This window comes from Pelmatolapia mariae, linkage group LG18 (assembly GCF_036321145.2).
Source record: "Pelmatolapia mariae isolate MD_Pm_ZW linkage group LG18, Pm_UMD_F_2, whole genome shotgun sequence".
Taxonomy (NCBI): domain Eukaryota; kingdom Metazoa; phylum Chordata; class Actinopteri; order Cichliformes; family Cichlidae; genus Pelmatolapia; species Pelmatolapia mariae.
This window is the reverse complement of record NC_086243.1, coordinates 13,303,089-13,324,765: the sequence shown is the minus strand read 5'-3', so window position 1 is coordinate 13,324,765 and position 21,677 is coordinate 13,303,089. Positions and strand designations below refer to the sequence as shown.

Sequence of the window (21,677 nt, the reverse complement as noted above, 5' to 3'; positions counted from 1 at the left end):
CATGTCAGACTTCGGGCTGAACGCGCCAAAGTAAGCGGATGCGGATTAATCAGCTCTTTCTTTTGTTTATTCAATATCTCAGATATTTCCGACTGGAAACCACAAACAAACAAAAGATTCAAGCAAGAAAAAAAGAAGAAGAAAAGAAGAAGAAACGCGCATTTTGGAGCTCTGATCTCTTTTCATACTAAATGCATGAGGAGAAAGAGATGGGGATTTTTGAAGCCGCACCTGCGCACCTGCGATCTCGAAGTTATCCCGGTGGAAGAAGTGGATAGTTTTGCGAAGTAGCTCGCCCTCTTTTTCCTTCCCCGCCTACAGCCGAGCCATGCAGGTCAACAACAGCAGCTCCTCTGGACCTCTGATAGGGCTGTGCGGAGGGGAAGAGGATGAGCGCAAAATCTCCGAACTGGTCAGCCCTACGGGAGCAGCCTCCTCTTTTAACCTCTCGTTAAACTGCTGGCTTCACATACTCTCTCAGGAGTCCTCGTTGGATCTGCACGGAGACAGCGCCAATCTGGCAGTAGGTTTGCTTACCTTCTTCTTCTTTTTTTTACAAGTCCAGTTGGATCAGATGAATAAAAAATGAAACGGTAATTGTGCATGAATCTTGGAGATAATATTGTTTCTTTATTCTGACATTAAAGGTTATACCATTTGTTTTTAAAACAAGTCACACATCTTCAGAATGTGTTTCAGCTTAAAATATCTTACCATTTATTTTTGCAGCACTCTGTACGCATAAACTGTATATAAAAGATGACATTGCCACCATGCCACTCATTGGTTTGGTAAGCCCAATTTTTGAAGTCTGGAGCCGAATGTTTTCACAAAGTGTCATCGGAGCTTTTTGAAAGCAGGTGTCAGGACACCCACCCTAAAGAATAATCTGCTTTGTCATCTTTTTGGACTTGAAATAATTATAAAATAAATATTATTTGCATATTGTGATCTTAAAACTAGCATTTGAGACAAAAAATAGACTCAACAGAAAAGCTTTGCCGAGGGTGTGACTTTTCCCCCATAGACCTGGCATTAGAACATTAGAAAGAATGCAGGTTGAATACACTTCCATGTTTTTTACACCCAGAAGCTATCTTTTATATACAGTCTTTGTTTATATCTCTTGATTTTAGTTCTGCTCATATAGGCTCTAACTTTAAATGCAAATATGCTGCTGTGGACCACACCAGTTCAGATGTCTTAACAGGAGCGTGCTAAACAGAATCTTTTGGCTAGTGTGAAATTTTGGAGCTTTAGCCGGTTCTGACACCTCAAAAGGCTGCAAACAAAAACAGCTGCTTCTGAGTCACTCGTGTTTATCTGTCGAGGAATGGAAGTATTGAAGGAATGGTCTTTTATTTTATGGGTCTGTAGTCAGGTTGGAAAAGTCTCAGATTTTTTTTTCAGTTATGTTTAATGAAAACACCCTTCAAGCACAAAACATGTATGTGTGTGTGTGTGACAGGTACGAGTTGTCATTGCCCTGGTTTATCTGGTTGTATGTGTTCTGGGGCTCGTGGGTAACCTCCTGGCACTCTTCTTGCTTCACTCCCGTCGCCGTGGATACCACCACTCCTCCATTGACTGCTTTGTGATGAGCCTGGCTCTCACAGACCTCCAGTTCGTCCTCACCTTGCCCTTCTGGGCCGTGGACACGCTGCTGGACTTCCGCTGGCCCTTTGGGCGGGTCATGTGCAAGATCGTGAGCTCGGTCACCACCATGAACATGTACGCCAGTGTCTTCTTTCTCACCGCCATGAGCGTGACACGCTACCGCTCCCTGGTTACCGCTCTGAAGATGGAGAGCCCAAGGAGCGCCACTGCTCGGGCCAAGTGGGCCAGCTCAGCCATTTGGGTGGTGTCTCTGGTGGCCACACTGCCTCATGCTTTCTACTCCACCACTGTCCAGGTTTGTTGAATCAGTACTCAACAACTAGTCTGCCTACAGTGCATGCTCTGTGTTTTGGATAAGGATCCTCTGATTTCCCCATTTATGTTTCCAGGTTTCTGCAGATGACGAGCTCTGCTTGGTTCGCTTCTCTGACTCCGACTCCGGTCACTGGGACCCCCAAGTCCTGCTGGGACTCTATCAAACACAGAAGGTCCTTCTGGGTTTTGTGGTTCCCCTTATTATCATCTCTGTGTGCTACCTCCTTCTGCTGAGGTTTATCCTGAGTCGGCGCATTGTGTGCAGCATGGTAACCGAGAGTGCCACCGAGAAATCTGAGTGTGAGAGAGGCCGCCACCGCCGCCGATCCAAAGTGACCCGCTCCGTCACTATTGTAGTTCTCTCCTTTTTCATCTGCTGGCTGCCCAACCAGGCCCTCACCTTGTGGGGGGTGCTGATCAAATTTGACTTGGTGCCCTTCAGCAAAGCGTTCTACAACACCCAGGCCTATGCGTTCCCCCTGACTGTGTGCCTGGCTCATGCTAACAGCTGTCTGAACCCAGTGCTTTACTGCCTGATCAGAAAAGAGTACAGAACTGGCCTAAAGGAGCTTCTCCTGAGAATTTCTCATGCAGTGCAGCATGTTTTCTCTCTGTCCCTGAGGGGAAGGAGAGTGGAGGAAGCACCGCCCAGCATGGTTATGATACATAAAGACATTAATATGTGATTTACTGAGAGCAAGAGAATAGCCTGACATTTTTGGAAACACAGTTAAATGTATTTTGATTGTGTGTGCTTCAGGGGTGCTGGAAGGTGAATTTGGTCACTTTCTGTACTAAACCAGTCTAGCTGTTTCCATCTCTTCCCAGTCTTTGTGCTAAGCTAGGCTAAACGGCCGCTGATTGTAGTCTCATAAATAGAACGCACATCATCTAAATGTTAGCAAGAAAGCCACTACGAATATTCTGCCAAATGTTGAATGTTTGCTTTGTAATTCAACTCTGTATGCCATATTTCTTTGGTGTCATGCGTGACATATTAAAAGAAGAAATAAAGTGTTTAAGTAAGGCATTAGGCCACTCTGTTCAAGCAGGAGCTTTGTCATTGATTCTCAAGGTCTCTGGAACATAATCATGAGTACCAACTAATAAATTAGTCTAAAATCTGACTCAAACAGAGACTTTTTAAGCAAATCCTGACTTGAAATTTATCAGCGAATTCTGCAACAGCAAAGATTGTAGTAGAAGTATCATTTTTATGGGAAAAAGGTCTTTAAAACTTTTATGAGCCAAAGTTAGTAAGCCTTTTAACCATTTTAAATAGGTTTAATACTGGTAATTCTATATATGTAGTTCCTGTGCACTGGTAACCATTCAAATTTGAGTTAATTAACTTAGGCTTTAAAAATTCTTTCATAATTTTTCTTTGGATGTTAGCTGCTTCTCACTCATTTTCAGTAGAGTCCTTGAACCTGACCATTTTCAGAGGAGTGTTTGTTTGTTTTCTTTAAGCCACTTAACACTGACCTGTGAATCACTCGAGCATAAAAACACATCTAACTCAAGGAATAAACCAATGTTGTGTCTATACCTAACAGACAATTTACAAAGAACTAGTTTAAATTGTATCTTTAGCACTTTGTTACTAGCAGCCTGTTGCAAAATCACATCATGTGTTCCCATTTCTTCAGCTGAAGCAAATAGGATATTCTTAAGAAAGGAATACAGCGAGGGAAGGCTGAGGTATGCCAAATTACACAAGACCATAAGAAGGTAGTGCAACAGGTCTTATGGGGTGATGAATTAATTAATTTAGCCTGGGCTTTATAATAACTCCCCCCGAAGTGTGTCCAGAGGTGGTTCAAGGTTACAGAGTAGTTAGGCTTGCTTCTCTGAGAGCTTTGGTTGAAATCTAGTGACTGGAAAATTCACAGTGCATGACTCACATCATTTTCATATTCATCTGCAATTTGGGTGGGGCCTTGTCAACCTTGAAGATAGCATAACCTTGTTTAACAAAAGAATAAAGGTGAATAATCCTTACTGGCTGCAAGTGGGAGCAGTGGGCCAAATTGCCCCCCATAGCATCACAGAGCCAACCAGTTCCTTTTACTGCAGGAGTCAAGAGCTCATGTTTTTCCTCTAATGCAGCACCCGTGTGTATGTTTTATTTTTGTTATGCACTTCTGTGAAAAAAACTATTTGCAAAAATACTACAAGAGACTTTGGACGTTATGTCCATTGTTAAACTGTTCAATCAGCCTGTGGCCTGTTTTTTTTTCCACTGCTGTTTGATGTTTGAATAGATGATCTACAAAATGATTTGTTTGTACTTTGCGTCTTAATTCCCCACAGAGACCATTATGCGGACTTGTTACAGTTTCATTAGGATGAACGTGTGAAATATTTTCTTGTGTTATTGCTGCTAATTAATCCACCGCGCAGGAATCTGCCAGAGAAACTCGTCTCCAGGACATTTTGGCATTCACATTCAGTGTTTGATGCTCGCCTCTGTGTCTGATTTCCTGTCCTGCTGTGAATTGTTTTGTGAATACACGTGTGTGCTGTGACATTAAATAAAACAGGAGAACAAGAGTTTGGTGACATCTCGGGAAAGTTAATCTCTCCTGCGGCCACAGCGGCATCATGAAGACAAGGTAAACGAGTCAGCCACACAAAGGCTCTTGCACGTTTTTGCCCTTTAGCAACCTTTAAATTTTGAACGGATAACTATCTTCAGCCACTCACAGACAGTTCCTGACATACAAATACCACACACACACATACACATGAGCTCCACCACACCGTTTTCATTGTGCGCCACTGTGCTTGTAATTATTTCCCAGCCCTGCTTCTTACATCAATAATTACTTGCCTGATTCATTCAGCAGGCTCTCTGTGAGCTATGATGTTGCTGGCGGTTCACCAAGGGAACCTGCATCTTCCAGCTGAGAACGGAAACAATCACAAGTGCTATCCAAAAGTCTGGATGGCTTTCCTTACTCAGACTGTGCACTGTTATTAAACACAAAAAGGTCTTCTGTTATTTGATAGGCTCCTTTAGAAGAACTCACTTCACAACTCATCGAGAGCAAAACAACAGACACAGCAGCTACAGTTCATCCACTCAGACCCTGGTGGGCCTTTCTATTTCAGAGCCAGTTCACAGAAAAACATCTAAAACAAGAGGGTACAAAGCACGCGTGCTCGGCTATTCATCTTCAAGTGCTGTACGGAGAGGAATTTTGCAGTCCCGCTGATGAAAACCACTCGAGGAAGTGTCATCCGCAAGTGTCCACATATGGCCTTCTTGGATTACTGATTTATAACAAGTGACAAGTTTATTTCCCAGGTGGACACAAACATTAACACAGCTTGCGTGCTGCAGAAGAAAGCTACAAGGATCGTAACACCATCAGATATGAAGTGAGCAGCATGCTTAAAAAAAATTAGGATTTAGATAATGTCAAAAGAATAATGTGCAAAGTACAAAATAATGGACTCCCTAGCTGGATTCGGTTTGAAATTACAGCGACACAGTTTGAGCTCAGAGGAACTATTATGCTTAAAAAATGCAAGCATAAGGACAAATATTAATCATAGATTTATATGTGTTGCAGGGGAAACAGATTTCACCATGAATTTTTCAGAAAACTAAAGCTGATGTTAACTTAACCTGAAAATGCGTTCATCAACTTTTTATCATCATCACGATGAAGAATCTGAGATCCTGCTGAACGCTCCAGTTTCAAGGTCAATGGCAGTACAGTGTAAAAGTCTTGAGGCACCTCATTTCTTTATATTTTGCTTCCAGACTTACTTAATTCTTTAAAGTGGTCTTGAGTAATAATTCTCCAAACTTTCCGAAGAGCTTTCAAAGCTGTTCCCATTTCTTTTCTCTGGCGGGCATAAAATAATATTTTTGCGCCAACAAGGTGACTCCCAAAGGACTATGCAGACCATGGCACCATGGTGTGCAGCGTATCCTTAAAACATTGGACAAGAGGAGGACAAAAGAAGAATTGGCAGATAGACTTCATCTACAGCAGATGATCAGTATCTGAAAGTCATCTCCTTAACAAATAGGGGGGGAAATCCAGCAAAGACCTGACATAGCACTGGAGAGCTTGTCAAAATTAATGTAATTATGAATGCAGAAAAGCCTCATCAGATTTTCATCCATCTTGTAATACCAACTGGAAAGCTACTGACTGGCAACAACTTCAAAAAACACACACAAAAGAGCACCATCAGTTATGGATTGGCTTCCCCAGATCCTGGAGTTCAACATTCGAACTGTACAAACTTTGTTTTTGCTTTATAAACTGCATTTCCATGCATGTTTGCATATATTCAAATAAATTGCTGCACCTACATCTCATGGGTGGCCCAAGACTTTTGCACAGTACCGTATATCTCACACAGTCAACCTCAGGGTGCACGCAGTGGCATTCTAAAGCGTTCAACCTCATGTCACAGCTATCACCATGTTTGAAAGTCCAGCTTCTAATCATGGTCCTCATTATGGAGAGATTTCATCACTGAAAGCTTTTGAAACACCATTAAGTGGAAACATTTCTTAAGCTCGTTTACCTGTAAAAATGATAAATTATTAAAGTTATCTGATAATACATTATATCTACATGACCTTCAAAGTCCTTCAACGAGAAAAGTTTATTCTTATCCAGGAATGATTCTCAAAAGAAATGGTGACTATCAGGCCAACAGAAGGTCACAAACATGGTTGGTTTACATGTTTTTCTCTTTTTCATGTCAATTCACCATCTGTTTATTTAGCTCGTGCATATTTAGTGAAACTGATTTCACTAAATTCTGATCAGACTCACTGTAAAAAAAAAAAAGTTAGTTTTTAATTTGTTACAGTTTGTTGGACAAAGACACATCTGTACATCACCACAATCCCCTGATTTTAAATCCGACAAATGAATATATAACTTTTCAACTTTAACTCAAGGTGTTTTACAAAGAAAATTGCATTAACGGTTTAGAAATTACAGTTATTTTTATGCAGAGCTCTCCATTTTCAGAGGCTTAAAAACAGTTGGATGATTGGCTGATGAGCAGTTTCATGGCCAGGTGAAGCCATGACAAAGAATTTGTATAGCTTTTCACTGTAATTGTAAATGTGAGGACCAAAGAGATGACAGTGCAAGTGAAGTTCATCATTAGGTTGAAAAACCCCAATAAAATTTTCAGACAGACTGCAGAAACTTTCAGAGTGACCAAACTCAAGGGCACAATGGAAGAGTTATCTCCAAGGTTTAAAAAACTATTTCACAACATCTAAGCCTCTAATCATGAGACACCTTCATGAATGTGGTGCAAACTACTAGTTTCACTGTACAAGAGTCATAGGAAGAAAAAAGTGTGTAGAACAAGAGAAGGAGAACTCATGATCCAAAGCATACCATATGATCTGGCTAACATGGTGGGGGTGTTTATTGATGGTGAGACCGCTGATAGATGATAGAAGCAGCAGGATGAACTGTGTACAGGACGGACTCTCTGCTCACATTCAGACAAATGCTGCAAAACTGATCAGACAGAGCTTCACTGTGCAAAAGGATAATGACCAAAAACAAATTGCAAAAGCAATCAAAGAGTTTCTCAAAGCAAAGCAACGGGATATTTCTTAATGGCCAAGGCGAGTCGCGTGATCTCAGTCCAACAGAGTGAGGTTTACAGTTACTGAAGAGGCAGAGAGAGACTCACAAACAAGCAAACTGAAAGTCTGGCAGAGAATCTCAAGGGAGGAAACAGAGCATTTGGTGACTTCCATGGATTTTAAATTTCAGAAAGTCATTGACTGCAAATTATTTTTCATCTAAGTATTAAAAACAATCCTTACATTTAAAATGATCTTAGTTTATCTAGTTAATTATGAGCCTCTGAAAATGGAGAACTGCAAATAAAAATGTCTGTAATTCCTGAACATTCAATTCCAAATTTGTGTTAAGCTCCTTGAATTAAAGATGAAAGCCTGCACTTCAATCACATCTTGATTGTTTGATGTAAAACCCACTGCAGTGGTGCACACAGGCAAAACTTCACAAACAGCGCGAGATTATGTTTGCACTGATTATTTAGCAATCTAATCTTCAGTGTTATTCTCTGTCTGCGAAAGCATCATCTGTAATAGCACTTTTAAGACCATAGTTATCTCCACCAATGTGCAGATTTATGGGCCATGACGGTAAATTAAATTTGCAGTTATCTTTGATATTACGCGAGGAACACTGTGTTCCAGCGCAAGCAGGAAAAAACAAGAACAGCCTTCCTCTCAGGGGAGTGAGCTCCTTCAGGAGCTGTAATAACGAATCTGGATGCAGTAGTGAGAGACGTGACTCAGTTATTTTATAATTAAAAGGCGACTTTCTAAAATGGTTTGGACAAAGTCCTGTTCCTCTGTCTCCCACACAAACGTCTGAAATCGTTTATGAAATAATGACATCAAATAAATCCAATGTGAGGATAAAAGGGTCATCAAGCCTTTAATTGGTGCCAACTGCAACTTCAATCAGGACATAGAACAAAAAACAAATCTCTACTGATGGATTGAAACATCAATTTAGTGCCTTATAAAACTCCCCATCCATTTTCAGTCTGGCATAAGATACAGTTTTTTGTGAATTCATGGATAAATGCCTCCAACTGAGAAAAAGTTGATTAATTTCTTCATCAGAGAGGATGCCATGATGCAGAAAGAGGGAAGCTGGGCCTGAAAATGGATAAAAGGAAGCTTTATTTTCCCCTAAAACTGAGCACGTTACACTGAGAGATAATATTCTCTTTAACATAACGCATGACGGTACGTTATCAGGCTTTGTCAACAGATAAAGCTTCTGATAAACTCGTGACTGTTGAGGCTCTGATGAAATAACATATTTGCAGTAGTGAAACCTGTCTAAGCACATCCTGCTCAAAGTCAGCGGTACTTCAGGCTTAAAAGAATTTCCAGTATCTCAGTCACATTTAGTTTTTGTCTTTCTTGATGTCATTCTCAGTAACGATGGTTACAGCTTCTCCGTTCTTCCTCTGAGACTCACCTGAGCTCGGTTATACTGAACATGGAGCTTCTCTAAAGCAGCTGCAGACTCTGGTTCCACGATTTGCTCGCCTGCTTTTGTGTGACAAGCACAAGAGAGCATGAACTCCCTGACTGTATATATATTTTTGAAAGTCTGTAGCAGGGTTTTCTGACTTTTGCTGGCATTATTGGTTGCTCTCACTTTCCTTAAAAGCACTTTCCCAGTAACTACCAGTGAAATGCTTTCTCACAGCATGAAGCTACCACCCCTGAGGGTGTGCCTGCTCCCTTCTAAATGAAGCACTTTGAATTACAATGGAAAAGTGTTCTTCAGACTTCATTATATCAACATTTTTAATGTGGTATTTTGCTGCCTTTGCCCTGGGTACAAATACGCTTGCTCTCACTGACTGGCTGCTTATTGTCACATCAGGGCTCTGATTCTCTGACCAGCATCCCTGTCGCTGAAATCAAGAGGATGAAAAGCTGCTGCTGAAAAAAAAAAACTTTCCACTTCCTACCAAACACCAAGGAAACTCTTCACAAGTTTTTCCTGTTTTGAAGACAACTTCCTGTGTCCCTTCTGTCAAGTCTAACACACCTTAGAAAAGAGGTATGATCATAAAGTTCTCTGAATCCATAAATCAGCCTCCACCTAGCTGAGCTCATCTAAGCAAGATCTGTTATTCCTGGTTTAGAAACGCAGGTTTTTATTGAACGTTAGACCACTTTAACTTGAGTGAAACAAAACTTTCAAGCAAGGTGTGGCTACAAGGTGGATTTGGGTAAATTTAAGTTTTATTGGATTGTATTACTGCCTCTCAGAATATTCCTATGCAAACCAGACAAGTTAGTGACAAATTAAAAAAAACGTGTGATTAAATTCAGTCCCTTCAAGGTTTCAGCGTTTTGATTTTTAAGTGGAATCCTGGACCTTTTTGAATGCTTCTCGTTTGCTTTGGTTAAAAAGCTTTTTTAATGTATTTTTTTGCCGTTTGAACTATAAAAAATAAATTTCACTTTCACAGCAAAAAATGTAAAATATGGGCAGCCTACGTGACATTAAGTTTAAAGAAAAAAAAGAGTTAGGGCTCTCGCTCAAGAGTTAGGCCATGAAGTCATTAGAATGTGGAAGAAAGGTGACTTAAGTGATTATGAATGTGTTAGTGGCGGACAGGCTGGTCTGAGTATTTCAAAAACTGCTAATCTACTGGGATTTTCTCAGGCAACCATCTCTAGGGCTCACAGAGAATGGAAAAAAAAGAAAATATCTCATCATTTGCAATTCTTCGGGAAAAAATGTCTTCTTGATTTCACAGGTCAGAGGAGAATGGCTAGACCACTCTGAACTGGCAGGAAAGCAGCAGAAACTCAAATAACTGCTTGTTAAAACCAAAGTCTGCAGAAGAGCATCTCTGAATGCACAACACATCGAACCTTGAAGAAGATGAGCTACAGCAGCAGAAGACCACACCTGGTGCCGCTTCTGTCAGCTAAGAGCAAGAAATCGGGGATACAGTTTACACATGCTCACTAAATTGGACAATGGAAAATTGGAAAAATGTTGCCTGTTGCACTGGTCTATTAAACATGACAGTGAGTACCTTGTTGAATCTAAGCCACAGGCAGTTCTGAAGGTAAAAGGAGGTCCAAGTCAGTACTAGCAAGGTTTACCCTGAACCCAAAGTGAAAACTAATCTGACAGTGGACACATTATATCATGAAACCCCATATGACACACCTTATCACAAGTAAATTGAAAAAGTTCATTTCAAACATAGCGTGTGGACATCTCTCGAGTAGACATGATTAAAACACATTTAAATGGAGGTACAGACAGTAAAGACATTAGGTTTGTCTAATGATCCGTTCACATTCAGGCAGTTTAAGTGTATGCCATTGTGTCTGCAGCTGTTGTGTTTTTTGGCTTTAACATTTGTTGCTTCTGTGTGTGTCAGATCAAAGTGCCTTAATGGGCTGAAACAGCCAAGCAGCCACACGTCTGCCGCAGTAATTATCTACCTTTGCAAACACCTGTGACCCATTACACAAAATGGATATTCTGGCTTCATAAAAATAGAGAAGGTAAGTGCAAGCCAGATGCAGCACCGATTTGACTTACGTGGGGGTTTGAAAAAAACAGATGTTCTTCTCTTCTTTCGTCACTGAGGTCATTTCTGCCATAGACCTTATAACAGCATTCATTCATAAAGCAGCGATACATAATTAGAGAGAATCTGAACATTACTAAAGTGTTTAAATGTTGACCTCAGAAGTGTAAAATCACAGCAAACACAATTAATCACACACTATCCCAGCACAACACAGCTTAGTCCAGGTTCTCTCAAATGCTGATTTCCATCTGCAGCCAGTAAGCAACAGTGTATACAGATTGTTCCACAGATTTTTTTAATGTTTATTGTCAAAACATATACAAACTGTATGAAATAAACAAACAGAGTACAGTGCTTTTATCCTGAGTTATAAATATTTTCCTAAAAATATACAGCATGATTATGAATCAAAACTGAAATTTCCCTCAACTCAAAGTAGATACTTGTTATTCATATTTTCTAAATGCTTGCTTGCTTTCTCCTTTTCATTATCTACTGAACTAAAGAGTCTTTAGAGGCGAGGTCTTCAGGGATGAGATCTGGAGCACATGGCTATGAATAAAGCTTTAATATGGTGCAGCTATCTTACAAACCTGATTAAAACTGTATTTGTCATGAAGTGCTCCAGATCTCATCTCATTATCCCACCTGCAACAGCCCTGCTCTCCAACTAAAGCAAAACACCTTGTTGCCCGAGATGCCCCATACTATGGCAGGAGGAACTTTTACATCCTCTCTGTAACTCAAGAGTTCGTTCAGGCTCGAGCTGCATCAGTTTCACATCGCTGCTTAACATGACAGCAAGGGGAGTGTCAGAAATCTCTGATTAAAAAACCCACTACAGCACTAGAAAAGTCTTTGTTCCAGATGAGAAGAAGCTCTGACCTCCGTGAAACAGCTCAAATCACCTTCGGCTGTGAGGTTCTGTTTGTGGACGGGTTTGTGGCGTGCTTTTCAGAAAGAGCACCTGAGGCTATTTCTCTTCATTTATCTCCACCGGGAGGTCCGCTCTCTCCCTCTTTACTGAAACTGTCTCCTCCTTAACGCTTCCATCGTCTGTTAGCTGTGAAGCTTCTCTTTTCCTCTCCTCCTTAACGAAGTTCTTTTCCACCTTTTCCTTCGCAGTAACACCACGCGGTGGTTTGACATCGGCGGTGGTCTCAGTGGTAGCTGTGGAGCTCTCGCAGACAGTTGGTCCATCCCACTTTGGGATTTCCAGTCCCAGCAGCTCCATCAGCTGTTTCATGACGTCGTCCACATAACCATGGATACGCAGGTGTGCATGCTTGTCCTGCGCTCACAGGAAATTGCAGCCATTGAGATAACGGTTGATAATAATCAGTGTTTTTTTCAGCATTTACACACATCATTCAACACTTCAAAGGTAAATAATTACATGTGTATGCGTTTGTATGTGGTGGTGTTGCATGCATGACACTCACATGTTTGGTCGGCTGCAGGTTGACAATAACCAGTTTGCCACCCTTGCGCTTGGTGAGGAGTGGGAGGTCTCCACTGGGTTTGATCTGCAGGGACGTGCCCAGAGTCAGAGCCAGGTCCGCTCGTCTAAAGAGGATGACACCACACACAAACCAGTTCTTCATCATTCGTCTCATTTAGCTGTTATACCCTGACTATAATATGTGGTTATGTGCAATTTATATATCTAATAGATTATCTTGAAGTGTTAAATTACATTATTCATTTATTTAGGTGACTTTTCTTGCAGTGGCATCACCTGACTTTTGCAACCATTTTCAATTTAAACAGACTTTTACTTTATGCTCTCCTTGTGCCTGGGCCAATTTTCTCCAGCTACTCCAGATTCCTCCCACAGTCCACAGACATGCAGTTAGTGGGGTTAGGTTAATTGGTGATTCTAAACGGGCCATAAGTGTGAATATGAGTGTGAATAGTTGTCTGTATCTCTGTGTCAGCCTTGCAAACTGTCCAGGGTGTACCCCAGCTCGCAGCTGGGATAGGCTCCAGCTGTCCCACAACCCCAAATTGGATAAGCAGAAGAAGATGGATGGCTGGAAACCGCTCCACAGTTTTTACTTTAAATGTATTATCATTTGAACAGCATTTTTAGTCATCCAAATCTGTTCATTCAACAGGCAGCTAAGGCACCTGACATTTTTGGATTTTACCAAATTGTTAAAGAATATATATTTGAATGCAATGAAAATCTATTCAAATAAAAAAAAAGCATGTCATAAAATTAATGAACAGAAACTATGCACCTCGATAAAAACCTCAATGTCACGCCTTTGGCCCGTGTATATATACGTTTGTATCAGTCAGTAAAAAGGCAGTTAAAGCTCATTTATCCTGACTGAAACGGAATAAATGGTAAGGTCAGCTTAAAGGCACTTTCTAAGTCAGCCAGTCAAGGTACAGTGTGTGAGTTACTCTTCAGACTACAGCTTTTGCAATTTGACTCTATGACATACTTGTGCTGTTTGTTGTTATAAATAGCAAATTAGCTTCTGTGTTATGGTCCAAAAAATGTCTTTCTTTTTTTTAAAGCCACACTGAGGGTTTCCAGTGAGCGTTCACTATGAATTCTAATCAGTTTGTTCTAACTTTGAAGAAATCCCCTCAAGGCTGTCAAGAGATATTGTGTTCATAAGTGAGAAGCAGTCCAAACCAAACCAAACACACAGTCCCTCCCTCTGGCCTCGGCTGTTACAGTCACAAAGGCAAAAATGGCAAACAAATAAATAAAACGGATACTAAAACAGATACTTAGTGTATGCAGCTCCAGTTCAAAACCACAAAGAAAATAAAACAAACACAACTAAAGCCAGAAATCAAATTTCAGTATATACAGTCTGATCACACACAACATTTCCAGCTGTGCAATGAACACATGCTGAACTCCTGCACTGTGCCGTCCCCTGCTCGCTTGAGATCAGACAAATTTGGTCGTTTTCATCTTCAAGACGGTGCAACGGACGGATTCCCAGGTCTGCGCCCAGACATATTCACTGCATGAACTGCTGCTAAACCTCGCATTGATTACAGCTCGGTAATTTTTCACCTTTTTCCGCTGCCATGAACACATAATTCAGAGTTCAATGGTCGGAGCTCCAAATCTCCCCTTTGTACTTTAGTTAGTAATAATACATCCATTACAAATGGCGCATCAAGGTGACACATGTATACATCCCATTCATCTTCCTGAGTCGCAAACAGGGCAATAAGAGGGGTTTTTTGTGGCGGAGGGAAAGAATGCAAATTTTCACACTCCAGAGGAAAATGGGGACATCAAAGCGCACTGCAATGCATATATAATCCCTAAAAAGGTTTTCAAATAAGGTCTTCTTTGCATGTCAGGAGCAATAGCAGAGCCACAGAAGGCTAAAGCAAATCATCAAACAGTTTCCACATTTTTCAGTTCACAGGACGTGTTTGAACTACTGCTTTCGCTTTTTATATTGAGATAAAAAAAAAAACCCAAACAGACATGTCAGAGGAACTCTGACAGAAAAGAGCATAGGCTGTCTGTTTCCGCCTTATCAAAGCAGATGGTTAAACAAAGAACATCTACAGTATAATGTAAAAAAAAAAAAGGAGTTTAAACTACTGCACCTCTCACCTGCTTGCGTCATCTGCTTTGTTCAGGTCTCTGTCAGGAAGAGCATCCTCCCAGTCAAGTATAGTGCTGATCAGCTTCCCTCTTTAGTATTTAAGGAAACACAAAGGAAATAATAAATCAACAATGACTCACTTTTCGAGTCTTTAAAATGCACAAGCCTACGCATGTGTCACCTGCACGCTCTGAGCCCCCTGGATCGTACCACCTCACAGTAGCGTCCTGTCGGTTTCAGGCCCATCACACCGATCACCTTTTCTCGGACGTACTGCCTGGAAAACCAACAAGAATTCCATTTAATTCTCAGTGCGTCCACAGCAGCTTTCCATGAATTACAAGAAAGAAGACCAAGCTGCTCCCAAGGCATCAAAGCAAGGTCTAATTTTACACAAAGCCTGACACTCAGTGGCTACTTCAAACCACACATCTTTTAGACCTAAACGGTGGACTTTCTAAAAAGGTCCTCTAAAGATTTCAGGGATTTAACCACATCATGAAACTCTCGCAGACCTGTTTAAACATGCATTAATTCTCAAGCCCCTTTTTTTCCACCTAATCCCGGAGGTAATCTAACAACTTTGAAGGTCACTGGAACAAAGTAAAGTCACTGTAATGTTACTGAGAGCATTTGGAGATAATGAGTGTGGATTAAGCTGCTGCGGTCCTGCTCTTTCCAGATTCATTTCACATTAGGATCCCTTATGTGTGCAGGGGGAACCACTCCTTACATTTACATCTTTGACTGTTGCCAGTTTTTGTTTTTACCTGCTGGAAGTGGAAACCAGCATGGGTTTTCTACTGCTGCGGGGCATCTGCTTCAGGGCCCTTCTGAGCAACTATCTGTGTACTTATGGAACTCCTCTGAATACATAAAGAGGAATACTACCACTGTATGTTTTGATCAACACATTACCCATGTAGATTGTGTGCAAATTCCAGGAGGGAGATGGTAGAAAGTCCATTGTGACCGTAGGAAATGTAAGGTGCAGGACTCCTTGGATACGTGCATTCTTAAGCAGTAAACATAAACAGATCCTCTTATTTGCATGCTTTACGCACTATGTGGCAGCCTCGTGGTTTGCTGCTGGTACTGCCAAACAAGCGCCTAATGAAATGTGAATTTAATGTAAGACAAGCTGTTTTTATATCAAAATGTAACTTTTTGTGTTTGTGTGCATGCACATACCTGCCACACTTCTCACACTCCTCCACAAACATGTTCCCATGAAGCTCTGATAACAAATCCCTGACAGAGAGAGGCAGATGATATTCGTGTTATTCACCTTCGCCAACGCAGATATAACTTTTTGGTGCCAGAACCGAAACAAAATAACCACCAATGTTATAAAATACTTTTTAAAGTAGGTTCGTTAACTGGGGTTTCACTGCCTCTACACCCATATGAACTTGAGCGACATCCTGGCTTCAACTCTTCTGGGAAGGCTTTCCACGAGGTTTAGGAGTGTTTATGGAAATTTTTTGGCATTTTTCCCAAAGTGCATTTGTGAGGTCAGACACTGATGTTGGAAGAGAAGGCCTGGCTTGCAGTCTCCGCTCTAATTCATCCAAGGGTGTCCTATTGGTTTGACGTCAGGACTCTGTGTAGGTGGGTCAAGTTCTTCCACACCAAACTCGCTCATGTGGGCCCCCCCACACCATGATGCATGCTGGGTCCTGTTTTTTATACACCTGTGGCCATGGAAGTGATTGGCACACCTGAATTAAGTGATTTGAATGGCTGAGTAAATGCTTCTGCCAATATAGTGTAATAAAAACCTGTGAATATTTCAGCCAAATACCACCGATTCATGGCCTGTTACCGTACATAACACCCAACAAAGGCTATTTCGACCCAGGAAAAACCTGTAATGTGAGGACACTACAGCTCAACTTTTTCTTTGTCCTTCTTTTCAACTTGGACTCTTATAAATATTCTGAGCACTCATATTAATTTCTGAGCATCACCTGGCACCTGTGCCGATTAGGCCCAACTGGTTTCCTTCGCCAGCTTAATGATTTCCTCAGAGAACCACCGCTACACTGCCTGGTCTCATTTAAAAAACCTGACCGAGGGTGGAGGAAGGCATTAGAAAAAAAAAAAAAAAAAAAAAAAAAAAACGGCTTCCAGGGAAAGCAAGCCTTCCAATATGCATAAAGGCTGGATGTATGTGCTGAATTAAAAATTGGACTCCTGGCCTTGGGTTAGTCCAATATGGCTGTGTAACCCAGACTCAGACCAAACATTTTCCATTGCACTGAAAATTATTTCAAGCTATTCACCGCAGCTGTTATCACACAGCAGCAGCTTCAAAATTTACACAATGAGTCACATGTAGCAAGTGGGAATGAATTGATATGATTGGGAAAAACAACAGTAATGTGGTTGCTGCATGCATTTCATAAACAAATAAGGCTGAAAGCTAAAGAGCTACTTTACACCTCCTCCATTCATTCTGCTTCAGCTCCAAAGCATTCATCATGAAAGTTAGTGATATTCTTAAGATCTGACATATACTGTATAGTCGCAGATAGAGAATAGCAATGTCTCTACGATTTAAATTACCTGGGGAAGCCTGATCGCACATGCAGGCCGTCCACATTCTGGCTGATGAGATATTTGAGGTACCCTGCCCTCTGCAGTCCCAGGAGAGCCATGTGAGTTAAGCTCGGGCGAGCATCTTCAAATGTGGTATCAAAATGAGGTGACTCACCCTTTTCTTCAAGAGTCCACACACCCTTGGGACCCCTGAAAGAAAATAAAGATTATAAATACATGGAGTGAGCATAAATGGGACTGGACAGGTTGTAATATAGTGAACTAGAGGCTTTACATCAGGTGTGTGTAACAATAAACCCATGGGAAAGGTTTCTGTAGAGAAGCTCTACAGAATATCTGTATGAAATTGACATTATTGTTAGTCCAAGACCAATAAAACCACTGCAAAATATATATAAAGTAAGAAAAAAAATCAGCGATCATGTTAAGCAACAACAACAAAAAATCCTCACAGTCTAATGTGAGAGGAAAACTTTTGTTGACTAATATGGACGATGTTCAATGTGAAATTGCTCCGTTTCTGCTCCTGTGATTATCTGTCAGTTGTGGATGTCTGAATGGTCGGATGAACGCAGTGGTACACTCACTGCTGGAGCTGTCTAACACCGTGACAGTTGCCAAGTTACTCTGAGGGCATGCAACTTATCATTAAGCATCAGACGATGGAGCGCATCCTACAAATCCAAAAATACAACCACATGTCTCATCTTTTGCTCTCAGCTTGGACTTTAAAAACCCCGTCTTTCAGCCGACCGGCTCAAAGCTTCATCGGCAGTGAGGGAGTGATGCGTGCATCGCATACAACACCCTAATCACCCCGTGAACGATGCTGCGCGACATTAGAGCCACCGAGTCTGTGAAGCTGTTACATTTACATATTAAGGTGTCAGTAACAGTAACTTAATGAGCTGAATTTCTTCTGATCTGGAGTACATGTGTTTATGTGTGTCTGAGCAGCAGAGGGAACACAGTTTGCATTAGTGAGCTTTATGTGTATGTTTTAATCTTGGCTCTAATGATAAACCCTCCAAGGTCAACTCCACCTGACTGAAATATTAATTTGCCTTCACATCCGAGTATTTATGCGTTTGTGTGAATTCACATAATCAATAGTACAACTGAATGTCTACAATGAAGACCTCTATCCGCTCCACATCTCTGCATTCGGGAGGCAAACATTTGCCACAGTACCAAAGACAATCTAAGTAGACAATAGAAGTATTTTCCATTATATTTTCAGTGTGTGTTACACAGTGCTGGACCTTATGTGAAGTAAGCAAGCACCACCCTCCTCTGCTCAAATCACGGTACTACAAGAGAAACAGGAGAATAAGCCGAGAGGTGCTTGTTACATGATTACATGTTACATGTTACATGAAATGATCAGCTCAGCTCACAGTGAATAGATTGATTCTTATATAGCGCTTTCTATTCTCCCAACATGCCTCATTTACACAAGCACTTTTTTCCCCCTATGCTTAAGTGCTTACTTACATTGGAGACCAATTTGGGGTTAGGATCTTGCCAAAGAATATTTGGCATGCAGGGATCGAACCACCAACCTTCTAATTGGTAGATGACCTTCTCTATCTCCTGACCTCTCCGACTTTCAAGGACAAGGTTCAAAGACAATCAGATATTGTCGTAGTCCCGACTTAATTTGACTCAACACGGGAAACCTCACCCGGCCCAGACATGGAAGGGATTGACAGATTGATAGCTGTTTCTCAATCCTGTGGGTGGTGTTGCATGGCTGTTCTTAGTTGGTGGAGCTCATGACTGCACAACAGCTTTTCTCCACACAGTACCAATTTCTTCAGCTATGATATTTGACGATGCTAATATGTGCTATTCATAAGAGAACAATAAAACAATCAGAATCATTCATTTGTGCTGCCTATTAAATTTCATGACTTCACTCTTTAAGGTCAATTAAAGTATAAAATTTCCATCTGAAAAATATTCAGTGACAAAACCGTGAAGCAACACTGGCCAACTTCGGGCTCAAAGGATAAAACACACTTGGAAGATTTTATCATTAAGCAACAGTGAGGTTTTACTGCCAGCTTTAATCACTGCTGATCATAACTCTAAATTAACAGCATTATAATAATCGGAATGAATCGTTAACATTGACTTTTATTAAACTGATAAAATTTCTTAACTGCAACTCAGATTTCATAAAATCAAAACAATCAGACGCTACATCTATTTTAATTAACAACTAAGCGGCATCTTCTGTGGATACTGCATCTATTACAATGGCATAAATTCAAAGTAGAAGAGTCTTGGTGGAAAAACATCTGAAAAACATCTGGAGCAACATGTGACTCCAAATTTTTTGATTTGCGCTGCTGCCATCAAATTCAAAATTAGCTAATATTTTACATGAAGTAGTAAAATGTCTGAATTTAAACACTTTAACTGTTTCCTGTTCTGTTGTGAAAAAAAATGTGGGTTTATGAGATTTGCAAATAATTAGACTGTGTTTTTATTCACATTTTACTCAGTGTCCCAACTGTATCATCTGCCAAGGTGATGGTGGTGATGATTTTGACCTGCTGTAAGAAAAGAACTTCCCAAATCTGAGATAAATTAAGTATATCTTGTGTTTTCTTTTCTTAAGATTTGGGCTCCAGAAAACAAACATAATATTTGTTTTTGTTGGAACTGTATTTCCTTCTTTGCACTTCTAAAAGAAATGTAACTTGGCTAGAGGTGCACAAGCTATGCAAAAAACTACACGTCAACATAAAAAAAACAAAAAACACTTTCGTTCTTGTCTCACCTGAAGTCGGGGATACCCGCCGAGGTGCTGATCCCAGCTCCCGAGTGGACAACCAAGTACTGAGATTCTTTAATCAGCTGAGCTAGAGTCTCCAACTTGGCCTTCAGCTCCTCAGGACTATCGAAGTGCTGCAGCAGAAGAGAAAAATGCGACTTCAAGAGCTGACAGAAAGAGCCACATTCAAATCCAATTACAATGAATAAGTCTGTTTGACAAAAGGTACAAGCACACAGCTATAACACAGTTTATTACAGCTCAGCACAGATTTAAAAGAAACACTGACAGTTTTGAAGTGCTGGTACTTGTGACTCCTCTAACCCCCTCCTCTTGTAGCTTTCAGATCTATACGTGTGTGCTGAAGATAGTATCAATATACGATCTGTGCACTGCCTAATAAGATACGTATAACTAATGTGATATCACTCGTGGAGTATTATCTGATGCTTGGAGACAAACAGAAGCTCTTCGTGTTACTCTCGGATGTTGCCGTTTTTACAGACCAAGCTCTCCAAACGGACTATGCGACAAACGTCCGCGGCTAACCTGCTAGCTACCTGCTCAGCTTCAGTTACCTCAGGAAGTCCGCAGACACCTTTGTTTGCGTACGGCGTGAGTCCAGCTGCATAATTCACAGACATGGCTGCAGACGGTAGTGTACTTTTGTTTTGTTTTTTTCTTTAATAAAATTAGTCGTGTTTTATCCGGGCGGCGAAAATTTACCAGGCGATAGTTACGATGACGACATCAAAAAGCGACTGGCTGATGCTGCATTCAAGGACTTTGGGAAATTAAGACTTCACCTCTGTGTTCAGAAGACGTTCCACAATGAACCTCCAAGTTGTTACATAGATACCAACGAATGCTAAAGGTCTCTTAATAAATTAACGTTAATAAACAAAATGCTGGATATCTTAAGAAATAAACAATTTTTTGTAATAAATTATCTTAAGTTAACATTAGTATTTGAAAATCATGTTTAATAGCACTACATTGTGAAAAAAGACTGTTTTATAGATACAATTCCCCGTCACTTTATTAGGCGCACATTAGAGCTCCTTAATGGAAAGATCTAAACAGCCAATCATATGGCAGTAGCTCAGTCCATTTATTTGCGCAGACATGGTCAAGACAACCTCCTGAAGTTCAAACTGAGAATCAGAATGAGAAAGAAAAGTGATTTAGGGACTCTGAACGTAACATAGTTGTTGGTCCCAGATGAGCTGGTCTACTGGGATTTTCCCACACAACCATCTCTACAGTTTATAGAGTATAGTCAGAAAAAGAGAAAATATCGAGTGAGGCAACAGTAACTAACTTAAAAAAAAAAAAAAAAAAAGCAATGTGATGCAGAAAATGTGAAGATTTTGCCTGAAATGCTTAAAAATATTTGAAATATTCAAAGCAGTTTCTGATTGGTGTCAGCTTGTGTGCCTGTTTGTTTCTATACCACTCAGTCTGCTTATATCACTGTCTTTTACAGTCATGTCTAAATCTGCTGAATTTGATTCCCACCAATCAGGTGAATGGATGAAAGTTACAAAAAAGAAAAGAATAAGCATAAGTCTCCAGAAAAAGTTTTGGTACTAGAACCGTTTCTGTAGCACAAAGTACGCAGAAGTGTACAAAATAAGAATAACATAACAATAATCTAGAAATAAATAAAAATATATCTTCACATTGAG

The 21,677-nt window shown here is 40.6% G+C and overlaps 2 protein-coding genes across 2 annotated transcripts; one reads left to right on the top strand and one right to left on the bottom strand.

Moving 5' to 3' along the window:
- LOC134617052 (relaxin-3 receptor 1-like) lies at positions 1–3,170 on the top strand. Its single transcript, XM_063462214.1, has 3 exons — positions 1–523; positions 1,469–1,912; positions 2,007–3,170. Exons 1-3 carry the CDS (start codon positions 329–331, stop codon positions 2,616–2,618), a joined length of 1,251 nt encoding a protein of 416 aa, XP_063318284.1. The 5' UTR covers positions 1–328; the 3' UTR covers positions 2,619–3,170.
- Positions 3,171–11,357: 8,187 nt separating this feature from the next.
- On the bottom strand, positions 11,358–20,671 carry sirt6 (sirtuin 6). The gene is made up of 8 exons (XM_063461720.1): positions 20,568–20,671; positions 19,996–20,123; positions 17,214–17,396; positions 15,837–15,896; positions 14,827–14,922; positions 14,654–14,734; positions 12,495–12,618; positions 11,358–12,343 (listed from the first exon to the last, which is right to left on the bottom strand). Exons 1-8 carry the CDS (start codon positions 20,631–20,633, stop codon positions 12,026–12,028), a joined length of 1,056 nt encoding a protein of 351 aa, XP_063317790.1. The 5' UTR covers positions 20,634–20,671; the 3' UTR covers positions 11,358–12,025.
- Positions 20,672–21,677: the final 1,006 nt, after the last annotated feature.